This window comes from Suncus etruscus, chromosome 8, assembly GCF_024139225.1.
Source record: "Suncus etruscus isolate mSunEtr1 chromosome 8, mSunEtr1.pri.cur, whole genome shotgun sequence".
In the NCBI taxonomy this organism is placed as follows: Eukaryota; Metazoa; Chordata; class Mammalia; order Eulipotyphla; family Soricidae; genus Suncus; species Suncus etruscus.
The window spans coordinates 45,295,521-45,309,831 of record NC_064855.1 but is presented as its reverse complement, the minus strand read 5'-3'; the positions used below and the strand labels follow the sequence as shown (position 1 = coordinate 45,309,831).

At 39.7% G+C, this 14,311-nt stretch overlaps 1 protein-coding gene across 1 annotated transcript; it reads left to right on the top strand.

Annotated features, from left to right (window-relative positions):
- The first annotated feature begins 3,009 nt into the window (after nt 1–3,009).
- LOC126016295 (small nuclear ribonucleoprotein Sm D3) lies at nt 3,010–3,671 on the top strand. The gene has a single exon (XM_049778865.1). It carries the CDS (start codon nt 3,107–3,109, stop codon nt 3,485–3,487), a length of 381 nt encoding a protein of 126 aa, XP_049634822.1. The 5' UTR covers nt 3,010–3,106; the 3' UTR covers nt 3,488–3,671.
- The last annotated feature ends 10,640 nt before the right edge of the window (nt 3,672–14,311 follow it).

The window sequence follows — 14,311 nt, the reverse complement described above, 5'->3', positions numbered from 1 at the left end:
GTTCTTGTCCTGAAAAACTTTTTAACTTTTTCAATTTGAACTCAGGGGTTGGAGAGTTGGAGAAGAGGGTAAGGCACTTGCTTTGCACATGCTGACCTGGGTTCAGATCCTGGTACTTAATATAGTTCTCAGTGCCCTCCCAGATGTGATCCCTGAGCTCAGAGCCAGAAGTAAGCCCTGAGTACTACCAGGTATATACATATACACATACATACATAATTCAGCTCTTAGTTTATTTCTTTTCTGGTCTTTGAGTTACACCCTTTTGGGCAGTGCCCAGGAACTACTCACAGCTCTGTGATCAGAGATCACACAGAGATACTGCCCGGTCCTCTGAACTCTCTCTGGTCCTCGGCTCTTTTCTTTTTCACTAGCCTCAGCCTGTCCATTTATGTTCTCTGTAGTGAAACAACTCATTTCTGTGACATCACTGAGGGCAGCTCAGGCCTATGGGCAGAGGGTCAAGCTAGGAGTCCCTAGGAGGAACTCACCTGGAGTTCTTTATTTGCCTTTATATTTGGTGTTGGATCTCACCCTGCTGTACTCAGGGATCACTCCTGGCCTCTAGCCTTCCCTCCAACCTTTTCTCCTGGGCCTTGAGACTCCAGTAGCTTCCCTGTATGCATTTTCCTTTGCAGATAACCCCAGGGATCTTCAGTGCCTCAAAGCTCCACCTCGTGTGCCAAGGGGAGTCAGCTTCCTCTGGGGGTTATTACCTGGTGACACTAAGGGAGGAAGACCAGGTTGTTCTAAATGTCATGGAGTGAAAGCCCAGCTAGGTGAGAGCAGGCAGGTGGGAGAGGCAGGTGGACGCATCATCACCTAATGGGGATGTGGCCTCCATCCAGCCTGCTTCTGCTCCTGTGCCTGTGATTGCATCATATACACCTCTGTAAACAATCCATTTAGCAACCAAATTATATGTCTGGTAATTATAGCTTCTAGTATAAGGTCAGGAGTCCCCCTGACACTGTCTCTGCACAGTGACAACCTGTTCACAGTGCTCATCACCTGAAGCCTGACTGGCTCCTGCTGGAGTCTGGATGAGCCCTCAGGGGGGACTGTACAGGTGGGCTACATTGACTTAATGGTCTGTGTCACATCTGAGGGCCTTTATTTGAAAGCTCTGAAATTGCTTATGGCCTGATTAGAGCAGTAAGAACAACTTGTTCCAAAAAGTTTGTTTCTGAAGGAAAAACAACTGGCGTAAGATCAGACCCTTTTCCCAACGTTTCTATATCTCTATCTTTGAAAACTTTCAAGTGAGCCCAGAGGGGCCAGAGATATTGTACAATGGGCAGGGAATTTGATTTATATGCTATAGACTCATGTTTGATCCCAGCACTTCATATGGTTCCCAAGTCCCACCAAGAGCAATCCCTGATTGCAGAACCATGAGTAAGCACTGTGCACTAGCAGTTCTAACCACAACACCTCTTTCTCCAAACACCTCAAAAAGTCAGCTGGTGTGGAAGAGATTATATAAGGCTCCAGTATTGCCTTATATATGTGTGTATACACACACACACACACACACACACACACACACACACACACACACACACATATATGATGGACCCTGGTTTTATCCTAGACCTGCATGGTTCCCTGAGATCCTTCAGGATTGAGCACTGAATTAGGAAGAAGATACGGTACCCAAACCGAAAGGGTCTACTGGTGAAATCATTTAAATTCTTTACAGGTCCTATGACAGAAAGCTGTTCTCCTAGACTAGAGTAAGCACAGGAAGCCCCTGTGCCTGCCCCAAACCACACTGATCTAAACAACCTGGCTGACTGTGGCTGGGATTCTGGGGTTTCCTCTGCAGAGTCCTGGTGTCCTTATTGCCAAGGTTCAAGACCTGAGGGCTAATGCTTACTGGAAGGCAGGAGAGAGGCTAAGATGGTGGAAAGCAAGTGCTGATGGTCCTGGGTTTATACCCTCCTGCCCCAGAGGGGACTCTATGTCCCTGACCTGTTAATGAAGACAAGATTATTTCTATCTCCCTTTTGAGGTTCTGGGTTCTTGGACATCAGAACTGGACTAAGATTCATTTACTTGTTTGTTTTGGGGCTCTGTGCTCTGGGATTACCTCTATGGAGCTCTGAGAACCATATGGGGTGCAGGGATCACATCTTGGTTGCATACAAGGCACGCTCTTCATTCACTGTTCTGTCTCTCCAGCCCTCTGGATGTAGTTCTTGAGGACAGTTTTAGATAGCAAGGAGATGTCAGGATATGAGAAGACTAGATGAAAAGGGGAAGTTTTTAGAAAAATGAAGTAACGTCAGTTGCTTTTGTTATGTAGAATTTGGTTGTCAGGCTTATGTGTTATCTTCTGCATCTTTTTTACCACCAAGTCTATTTCTTTTACCAAATGACTGACTTTTTTTGGACCTATTTTATATCCCTAGTTTCCTCCATCCCTTTTAATAGCTGTTATTTTGTTTGTATAGTCTAAGCATTTGTTTTTGTTTCATTCATTCATTTGATTTATTTTCTACCTATGAGAGAATTATAGGCTGATCTTTGACCAGCAGATTTATTTCACTAAGCAAATGCCCATGATATCCCTCCATGTGGTTGCAAATGGTTGAACTTTATTTCTTCTAAGAGTCAAATAGTATTCCATTATGTCTACACATCACACCTTTTTTATACACATATCATTATGGAACTAGGTAGCTTCTTACTCTCAGTGATTATGAACAACACAGGGGTGCATATTTCTCTTGGATTCATAATTTTGTATTTTTATACATAATTATACATTTTTGTACATAATTATAGTATTTCTAGTCTTATTTATTCATTTATTTAGAAATCTAAGGTGATGCTAAGAGCTATTCCCATGGGCCAAGTGTCTTGGTTACTATGTTTAAAAATGCTTAAAGAATGATGATTTGTTTATTTAGAAATCTAAGGTGATGCTAAGAGCTATTCCCATGGGCCAAGTGTCTTGGTTACTATGTTTAAAAATGCTTAAAGAATGATGATTTGGAGCGCCGGTTCCGCCCGCCTTTCGCTCGTGGTGCATCTTCGTGCTTTTCCCGGGTTTCTGTTTTCACGAAGGAGGAGGCCGGAGCCGAACTCATTTCTTGCCAAGATGTCCATTGGTGTGCCAATCAAAGTCCTCCACGAGGCTGAGGGCCACATCGTGACTTGTGAAACAAATACTGGAGAAGTGTACCGTGGGAAGCTCATCGAGGCAGAGGACAACATGAACTGCCAGATGTCGAACATCACTGTCACATACAGAGATGGCCGCGTGGCACAACTGGAGCAAGTATACATTCGTGGCAGCAAGATCCGCTTTCTGATTTTGCCTGACATGCTGAAAAATGCACCCATGTTAAAGAGTATGAAAAATAAAAACCAAGGTTCAGGTGCTGGCCGGGGAAAAGCTGCTATTCTGAAGGCCCAAGTGGCTGCAAGAGGAAGAGGACGTGGAATGGGACGTGGAAACATCTTCCAGAAGCGAAGATAAATTTATTTGTCGAACTGAACTCTGCTCATATTTTTTCACTTAGGTTATCTGGGTTTGGGGGGTATATGCTTCTGTATATGTTCTAAGTTTTCTTGTAACATCTTTCTCTTTAGACCAGGGAAATGTTTAACTAAATAAATATGGTTGCTTTTGTTTTTCTTTTTGAAAAAAAAAAAAAAAAGAATGATGATTTGAAGGGCCTCTAAAGGTGGTTGGATGGTGTTTCTTGCTCTGTGACTAGTTCAAACAATAATGGAAATAACTGTGTATGGAAACACATCAATGGTTAAGCAGCTGCTATAACTTTGTTTTTCTAGAGAGTCTGGGAATTTTGTCTGGCTTAGTCCACACCTTGAGGAGTTTTAGTAAACAAGCAGCCTTTCTTGTGTCCTGGGCAGACCCAGCTGTTACTGCTGCGGAAACATTCATTTTTTTTCTCTGAGCCTTTCAACTCCTGCCTTCAAAAGGCAGGGGCTGGAAGGCCAAGTGTACTGTGCGATTCAGGGGCCCTTCCCATTGTTTCTGAGTCTGCCCCAGGAACACTTTGTTAGAATTACCATATCATTTTGAAAATTTTGCCTGAGTGCTTCTACAAAGGCTGCGGATAATAGACTGGTCTGTGCTATTAGCATATATTTGCATATTTGCTTCAACATTAAACTGTGAGTAAGAAAGAAAGCAAATCACACCAAAAGCACATGTCATCAAGATTAAAACAGTATACTATCGTTTTTAACTTGCTGCTTTCAAAGTCCCATGGAATCTATCACTCATTCTCATCACACTCTCTTTGTGTCCTTGGGCATGGTTGGGAGCACTCCAAGGGTCTGTCAACTTGGAGTTTGAAGGACTTTAACAGATTTAGATGGAAAAAAAAAGACAATTTATCCAATGGCTACCTGTTAAAATGGCCCTCATGCCAGTGGGCAATTATGCCCATATACCATCAAAATTTTTAAGATACCAGGCCTTAAATTGGTGGTGGGTCATCCCACACTTCATAATACATGCATCTAAAATAATTGATATTAGACCTGATGTGCAGACTGTCACTTCATATTTGGCATGCAGTAGAAAATAAGCTTGAATTAGCCTGATGAGTGTAGGAAATTATCTGACTCAGGGAAGTGTGGTGCCTTGACATCAGTCTTTTAGGGAGTGAGAACTTGGAGCCAGATGGAGTTTTCTTCAGAAGACGGGACTCAAATTCTCTTTAGATACACAGATCTTGAGAACTGACTTTTAAGTGTGTGAAAAGCTGAGAGTCAGAAGTTGGACACATTTTTTAGGTAATGTTAATTTTATGAATATAGTTAACTTAGCTCACTTCATTCAAGTATTACCATTTCATATAATCTAAGGTTACATGAGATTGCTATGATGTAATCATATCCTTTTACTTCAATGGTATCATAAAATTCAATACCTTGTTCTCTTGTTTTAAATGATTGTTTTAGGTAACATGATTGCCACACTACTACTATTTATGGCTTTGATGAACTTAATTATTGCACCATTGCCACCACTGAAATGCCAACATTCTTTCTATTACTTGTAGGCTGCCTCTTCCTCCTGTGCCACCTACTCATACATGTACACTGCTTGGTTATAGCAGTTCTTTGATCAAATTTAAGGGTTTTTCCTCATTCAGTGTTGACTAGTCTCTTGTCTTGTTTCTCTGTAGATCATAGATGAATAAAAACATTTGCTAATTTCCTTCTCCCTTTTGTGCTTAACATGAAGCCCTCCAGGTTTATCCACATTGCAGTCAATGACAAGATTTCATATCACTGTTATAAGCATCCACTTTATGTGGTTGCCTTTCTTAGAGCTGCATACTATTTCATTGTGCATAAATGTCACACCTTCTTGCATGACACCTATAGGAACTGTTGGATCAGGTGATAATGTCTGATAAAGTAATAAAGTTATTTTATTTCTTTAAAATAAGGAAATATTTTACTTTAAAGTCGTCCATAATTCCAGGTGATCTGATCACTAAGCAACCAGAAATGGATGGACCAAGTTGCTCTCCTGGACATTAAGCCCAGGAGTGTATTTTTTAGGCCTCACAACATATGGAACATGGCCTTAGACCCAAGTGTCAAGTTCAAGTTCTGAGTTCAAGTGTCAGAGGCTAAGAATTCCAAATACACATATAAAACTAGGAGATGTTCTAAAACAAGGGACAAAGAAGGGCACCCTTTCTTTACCTTTGTCATCTTCAGTGTTCATTGGCCAGGTCCACACATTTATTTAACAATTTTTATTAGGGTGCTATGACTTAAAATGCTGTTAATATGGCTTCCTATGCACACAATATCAATACAACACCCTCATCAGAATATTACTTCATAATAAATAGAGGGTTTTTAATGTTCTTCATAGGAAAGATCTCCTTTCAACCTCCCTAAATTAAGTCTGTGAATCAGTCCTACCTTTGTGTTGCTTTGACCATTTTTTGCTAGCTTGCCTTGTGTATTTAAGTCATATAATGAGAGATCATTCTGTATCTATCCCTTCATTCTAAATGGCTTAACTCTATATAATATCCTCTGGTTCAATGCATATTGCTGTACATTTCATGGGTCTGCTCTTATATATATATATATATATATATATATATATATATATATATATATGTATGTATGTATATCTTGACCCACGCATATTTGAGCATTTGGTTTATTTCCATATTTTGGCTATTGTCCTAATCACTGCAATAAACACAAGTGTGCATATATCCTTTAAATGAATGTTTTTGAAATGCCAACAGGTAATCTCATTGAGCCATATGGGAGTTCTGTTTCTATTTTTTTTATAGATCTCCATATTTGTTTCCATAGTAGTTGAGCTGATGACATTGCCACCAACAGTGGATGAGGGTTTGTTTCTCACCACAACCCTGGATATTTCCAAACTTTTCAATACATATCACTCTCACTTTTGTGAGATGATACCTCAGTGCTATTTTGATTTACATTTCCTAAACCATAGATAACTATACAGACTTCCCATTTAGAGATTAGCATGCCAAAGATCCCAAAGTTGCAAAACAGAGAAGAAACAGTGATAACTCTGGACCACCTTCTTTGACTGAGCTTCTTCCTATATCCCTTCCCCACTCATCTCACATTTCACTTCTCATCAGTCAGCCCACACCTGGTTGGTGATCTAGCTTCCTGCATGGTCTCCACCTCTGAGTTTGTCCTTAAGTAATTAGAAAACTCCAGGATTTCCCCCACTTTCCTGCAAAGTAAGTTTCCATTTTAACCTGTATTCTGAAAATGTGGGCCTGTGATATGTTCCCTTTCACCCCAATCCCCTCAAGGACTCCAAGCACAATGACTGGACCCAGAGACTGACTTTGCCCATGTAGTTGTCATAACATTTTGTCCTTTGCATCCTAGATGTTCAGGTAAAACCAAATATAATTCCTCAAGGAACTGGTTTCTGGAAGCTTCAAGACCTGCAGAGTTTAGTGGAGACCAGTGTCTTCTCAGGGCATACTAGAAGTACTTTGGTTTTTTTCTGAAGCTTTAGTTTCTCTCCCACTGGCTGAGGAGATCCCCACAGAGACATCAGGGAGGGGGGTGGGGGAGACAGTTAGCTTTCCTTGACTTTCAATAGCTCTGCACAGGTCTTTGATAACAAGAAGCAGAGGCTGACTCAAGTGCTCTGATTTAGATTTATGTATTTGTTTATGGTTAGGCAAGATAGAAGCAAAAAGGAAGTTCTGTTCTGTAGCCTGTCCACAGGTAGTGTCCCGTGCCAGGCCTGGTGAATTTGGGGCTGAGATAGCTGATACTAGGAGGCTGTGCTTGCTGGGTGAGTCAGGCTGTGCCCTTCTAGGCTTCTACCCAGCACTACCCTGTCCATACTATGTGGCTGATTTTTTCCCTGAAGGCTTTTAGGATCTCAACCTCCAGCCCCCTAATAATTCCGGGTTGGGAGCCCCCAGGAGAGTTCTGCAGGTGGAGCAAGAATTTTAGAGGAAACAGGCAATACCTAGTTTATTTGAGAGCCTTTGCCACTTTGCCTCCACCTTTATGTTTTTATTTTGGGGCCTCACCTGGTGGTAGTCAGGACTTATTCATGAGTGTACTCAGGAATCACTTCTGATGGGGCTCAGGGGTCCCAAAAATTCAATGTCAGGGATCACTTTGTCACTTACCTTTTATGTGCTGACTTCTTCATTTTCTGTTCCATTGGTTGTAAACCCCTTAAGGGTAGGGCTGTATTCTGTCCCATATTTATATCTTGTAATGTATGACTCACAAAGCTGGCAGAGTCATCTGGGGAAATTTTAAAATAGATTTCTCCAGAAACCATAAAGGCAAAAGACTTGAAAGTTTGACCACATCAGTACAGAACAAAATAAAAACCTTCTTTATATGCTAAGAAAATAAACATACAGATCCACAAACCTGTGAAAAGGAACAACAAACAAGGAGAAAAAATATTTGGAAATCAGACAAACAAGCCCTAATTTATTTCCTTGGCAAAACAGTCATAAACAATACCAAAAATCTAATAATGGATAGACAAATAATCCAAACTAGCAGAGCAAGGAAAGAATCAGAAAATGATCCAAAAACGGGTATGGAGAGCTGTTCAACAATACTTAGAAATAAAGAAATACATCTCATGACAAAGTCCAGACCAGTTTCATGGTTCTGACTGGCAAAGTTATGAAGTTTCCCAATGCCCAGTGCTGGGAAGAGCAGAAGTACTCCTTAACAACTTGAACAAGACTGTGTGGCTGTAAATGGCTCCTGGGAGGCATAGAGAGGCAGTGAGGGACATTGAGGGGTGTAAAGGCAGTGAGAAAGTAGAGGAAGCAGTGTTTCTCATCCAAATATACTCCAGAATTACATAATAAACTTAAAATCATAGATTCCAAGAATCCTTCCCACCAGGGCCATAATATAAGTAATAATTTAGAATGCATCAGATGGCACCATACAGCTGACATGCAGTATCAAGTATATGAGGAGGTTACTACTCAGATGGGGATTACATGATGTTAGAGATCAAACTTGTGGTCCTTCATGAAACATATGTGCTTCTACCCTTGGATCATCTCTATGCTCCAGTATCCTATTTTATTTTATTATTTTATTTGGGCAGCAGAAGGAAGAGGCTACACCCAGATGTGATCTGGGCTTACTCCTGGTTCTGTACTCAAGAATCACTTCTGGTGGGTCTTTGGGGATCAGATGTGGTGCTGAGGATTGAATGAGTTTGGCTCCATGTCCCATACTAGCATAATAGTTTCATGCCCATCCATGTATAGGAAAATTTCATAATTTCATCTTTCCTGATGGCTGCATAATATTTCATTGTGTATATGTACCACAGTTTTTTTTTTAGCTATTCCTTTGTTGAAGGGCATCTTGTTTTTATTCCCAAAGTCTGGCTATTGTAAATAGTGCTGAATATTGGTGTGAGGAAGATATTTTGTATTGGATTTTTGTGTTCCAAGGGTTTATATCTAGGAGTGGTATAGCTGGATCATATGGGAGCTCAAGTTCCAGTTTTTTGAGGAATCTCCATATTGTTTTCCATAAGGGCTGGACTAGACGGCATTCCCACCAGCAGTGAATGAGAGTTTCTTTTTCCCCACATACCAGCTACCACTTATTGTTCTTGTTCTTTGTGATGTGCGCCAGTCCCTGTGGCATGAGATGGTACCTCATTATTCTTTTAATTTGTATCTCCCTAATAATTAGTGAAGTGGAATATTTTTTCATGTGACATTTGGCCCTTTGTATTTCTTCTTTGAGAAATTGTTCATTTCTTATCCACATTTTTAATGGGGTTAGATGTGTTTTTCTTGTAAAGTTCTGTCACTAGCTTGTATATGTTTGATATTAGCTCCTTGTCTGATGGGTATTGGGTGATAGTTTCTCCCATTCTGTGAGTGGCTTTTGTATCCTAGGTACTATTTCCTATGAGGTGCAGAAGCTTCTCAGTTTAATATAGTCCCATCTGTTTATGTGTTTCCATTTATATGGAAAGCACTATTTCCTCCTTGAAGGTGCTGTTAGTCTCGATGTCATGGAGTGTTTTACCTATGTGTTGTTCAATATATGGTTTCAGGTCTGATATCTAGGTCCTTAATCCATTTTTATTTGATCTTTGTGCATGGTGTTAAATGGAGGTCTGCATTCACTTTTATGCAAGCGGCTGACCAGTTGCTCCAACACCACTTGTTGAAGAGGCTTTCCTTGCTCCATTTTGCATATATTGCTCCTTTATCAAATATTAATTGATTGTATATCTGTGGAACATTTCCTCAATACTCAAGTCTATCCCACTGATCTGAGTGTCTATCTTTATTCCAATACCATGCTCTTTTAATGATTATAGCTTTGTAATACAATTTAAAGTTGGGGAAGGTGATGCCTCCCATACTCCTCTTCCCAAGAGTTGCTCTAGTTATTCATGGTATTTATTGTTCCAAATGAATTTCAGCAGTGTTTAATCCACTTCTTTGAAGAATGTCATGGGTATCCTTAGGGGGATTGCATTAAATCTGTACAATGCTTTGAGGAGAATTGCCACTTTAATTATGTTAATCCTGCCAATTCATGAGCAGGGTATGTGTCTCCAATTCCTTGTGCCCTCTTTTACTTTTTGATGCAGGCTTTTGTAATTTTCTTTGTATAGGTACTTCATGTCTTTAGTTAAGGTGACTCCAAGATATTTGAGTTTGTGTGGCACTAATGTGAATGTGATTGTCCATTTCTTCTCTATCATTATTGGTGTATAAAAAGGCCATTGATTTTTGTGTGTTAATGTTATAGCCTTCCACTTTGATATATGAATATATTGTTTCTAGAACCTTTTTGAAAGAGTCTTTAGGGTTTTCTAGATGTATTATCATGTCATCTGCAAACAGTGAGAGCTTGACTTATTCCTTTCCGATATATCTGGATGCCCTTGATATCTTTTTCTTGCCTAATAGCTATGGCAAGAACTTCCAGCACAATATTGAATAGGAGTGATGATAAAGGGCAGCCTTGTCTTGTACCATATTTTAGAGAAAAGGCTTTTAGTTTATCACCATTAAGAATAATATTCGCGGGGACCAGAGAGATAGCATGGAGGTAAATAGTTTGCCTTGCATGCAGAAGGTCGGTGGTTCAAATCTCGGCATCCCGTATGGTTCCCCAAGCCTGCCAGGAGCGATTTCTGAGCATAGAGCTAGGAGTAACCCCTGAGTGCTGCCGGGTATGACCCCCCCCCAAAAAAAAAAACTAAAAAAAAAATTTGCCATTGGCTTGTGTTAAATGGCCATGACTATATTGGGAAAGGTTACTCCCATTCCCATCTTGATGAGAGTTTTCTTTATCAAGAATGGGTGTTGAAATTTACAGATGGGAATATATTAAGCTGAGAAGCTTCTGCACCTCAAAGGAAATAGTGCCCAGGATACAAGAGCCACCCACTGAGTGGGAGAAACTATTCACCCAATACCCATCAGATAAGGGGCTAATCTCCAAAATATACAAGGCACTGACAGAACTTTACAAGAAAAAAAACATCTAACCCCATCAAAAAATGGGGAGAAGAAATGAACAGACACTTTGACAAAGAAGAAATACACATGGCCAAAAGACACATGAAAAAATGTTCCACATCACTAATCATCAGGGAGATGCAAATCAAAACAACGATGAGATACCACCTCACACCACAGAGAATGGCACACATCACAAAGAATGAGAATAAACAGTGTTGGCGGGGATGTGGAGAGAAAGGAACTCTTATCCATGCTGGTGGGAATGCCGTCTAGTTCAACCTTTATGGAAAGCAATATGGAGATTCCTCCAAAAACTGGAAATCGAGCTCCCATACAATCCAGCTATACCACTCCTAGGAATATACCCTAGGAACACAAAAATACAATACAAAAACCCCTTCCTTACACCTATATTCATTGCAGCACTATTTACCATAGCAAGACTCTGGAAACAACCAAGATGCCCTTCAACAGAGGAATGGCTAAAGAAACTGTGGTACATATACACAATGGAATATTATGCAGCTGTCAGGAGAGATGAAGTTTTCCTATACATGGATGTACACGGAATCTGTTATGCTGAGTGAAATAAGTCGGAGAGAGAGAGAAAAACGCAGAATGGTCTCACTCATCTATGGGTTTTAAGAAAAATGAAAGACACCCTTGTAATAATAATTTTCAGACATAAAAGAGAAAAGAGCTGGAAGTTCCAGCTCACCTCAGGAAGCTCACCACAAAGAGTGATGAGTCTAGTTAGGGAAATAACTACATTTTGAACTGTCCTAATAACGAGAATGTATGAGGAAAATGGAGAGCCTGTCTAGAGTACAGGCGGGGGTCGGGTGGGGAGGAGGGAGACTTGGGACATTGGTGATGGGAATGTTGCACTGGGTGGTGTTCTTTACATGACTGAAACCCAAACACAATCATGTATGTAATTAAGGTGTTTAAATAAATTTTAAAAAATGACGGAAAAAAAATAAATTTATTGAATGCTTTCTCTGCATCTATGATATTATCATGTTTTTTTCTTTTTCTTTTTGTTGATATGGTGTATTATATTGATTTATTTAATGGGTATTAAACCATCCTTGCAATTCTGCAATGAAATCTACTTCGTTTTTTTTTTTTTTTTTTTTTTTGGTTCAAATCTACTTTGTTTCATTGTGTCTTCGTTGTCATTTATTTCCAGAAATAGTTTTATTCTTCTCTTTGACTTTATTCTTGATCCACTGGTTGCTCAGCAGTGTGCTGTTTTACTTTCCAGGTGTTGGATTTATTTTGTACGTTCATTTCTAATTTTAGTGCCTTGTGATCTGAAAAGGTAGTCTGTACAATTTCTATCCTCTTGGCTTTATGGAGATATGTTTTATGGGTCAGATGTGGTCTATCCTGGAGAATGACCCATGTGCATTAGAGAAGAATGTGTATCCAGGTTTCTGGGGATGGAGTGCCCTATATATATCTACTTGTCCACTTTCTTCCATTTCCTTTTCAAAGCTAGTATATTCTTGTTGGGTTTCAGTCAGGTTGACATATCAAGGGGTGACAGGACAGTGTTGAGGTATTATTGTATTGCTATTGATATCTTCTTTCAGATTTGTCAACAATCGTATTATATATTTTGCTGGTCCTTTATTGGGTGCATATATGTTTAGGAGAGTGATTTCTCCCAGCTGTACATATTCTTTGATTAGTACAAAATAACCATATTTGTCCCTTGTAACTTTTGTGAGTCTAAAGTTTGTGTCATCTAATATTAATATGGCCACTCAAGCTTTTTTAAGTGAATTGTTTGCTTGGAGATTTTCTTCTAGCCTTTTACTTTGAATCTATGTGTGTTCTGACTATTTGGATGTATTTCTTGTAGGCAGCAGAATGTTGGATTCAGCATTTTGATCCATTTTGCCACTCTGTGTCTCTTAACTGTTGCATTTAGTCCATTGTTGTTGAGAGAGATTGTCATGTGATTTGATATCATCTTTGTGTAGAGGGCTGTTGTGTCTGTTAGTCTGATTTGTCTTTAAGAAGACATTTCAGTTTTCTTATAAGGCTGGTTTTGAGTCTGTACAGTTTCTGAACTGGTGTTTATCTGTGAAGCTATGTATACTTCCTTCAAACCTGAAAGTGAGTCTGGCTGGGTGCAGTATTCTAGGCGAGGCATTCTTTTCATTGACTTTTGTCACTATATCCCATCACTGCCTTCTGGCCTTGAGGGTTTCTTGTGGCAGGTCTGCTTTAAATCTTAAGGATGTTCCTTTGAATATGATTTCCCTTTTTTTATTTTGCTGCTTTCAGTAGTCTATCCCTATCTGTGGGATTTATCATTGTTACTTGGGGTATTGTTCTTCAGGTCTCTCTTAGCTAAAACTCTTTGGCATGCAGAATTTGGTTGCATGCCATCTTTAGCTCTGGTAGTTTCTCTCTAATGATGTCCTTTGATCATTGATTCTACCTGGGGAATTTCTTCCTTGGACTCTGGGACTCCAATAATTTTTATGTTGTTTTTGTTGAACTTATAAAGGATTTTTATTTTCATTTCTTCACATTCTTTGTGTACTTTTTTTTCATTGTTTGATCACTTTGCATTAAGGTTCTTTTCCAGTCTCTTGAGCTGTGTGGAGTTGCTCTGCATTTCATCTGCCAGCGCACTGATCTATCCTCAGCTGCCATTACTCTGTTGGAGATACTCTCCATTGAGGTTTTAATTAATCTACTGAGTTTTTCAGTCCTGGTTATTTAATTTTTGAGTTTTCTGATTTCTATCTTTGTGTTTTGTTTAGCTTGATCAATTCTTTTCTTGAGTTCTATGAGCATCCTTCATATTACTACTCTAAACTCTTTGTCTGAGAGGTTAACTATGTGTTTGGTACTTTCTGGGTCATCAGAGCTGACATCTTTTCTCTATGCACGCTATTGTCCTGCATTGTTTCCCAGTTTACACTCTGTAGCATAGCTTTTACTGCATTAGAGTATGAGTTAGGAGATGCATGCAGCTGCTTTTCTGTTTCCTGGCCAGTGAACTTTGATGGGATTAAGTGCACTGTGGTCTTCCTTAGCAGTCTCTTGAAGGGATCAGGAAACCAAAAATGGAGGAATGCAGAGTCTTTCTAAAGGCACCAGGTAGAAGATGGTAGCACCTTGTGGGCTGGGACTGCCTACCTGGCTGGTGAACCTTGATGGGATTAAGTTCACTGAGGTCTTCCTCAGTAGTCTCTCGCAGGAATCATAAAGCCCTGTTTTACAGCTTTTGAATAAACATAACGATCACTATTTTCTTCTATATGTCTAATCTG

Coding starts and splice junctions, on each gene's coding strand:
- LOC126016295 (XM_049778865.1), top strand. CDS start 3,107: ATGTCCATTGGTGTGCCAATCAAAGTCCTCCACGAGGCTGAGGGCCAC.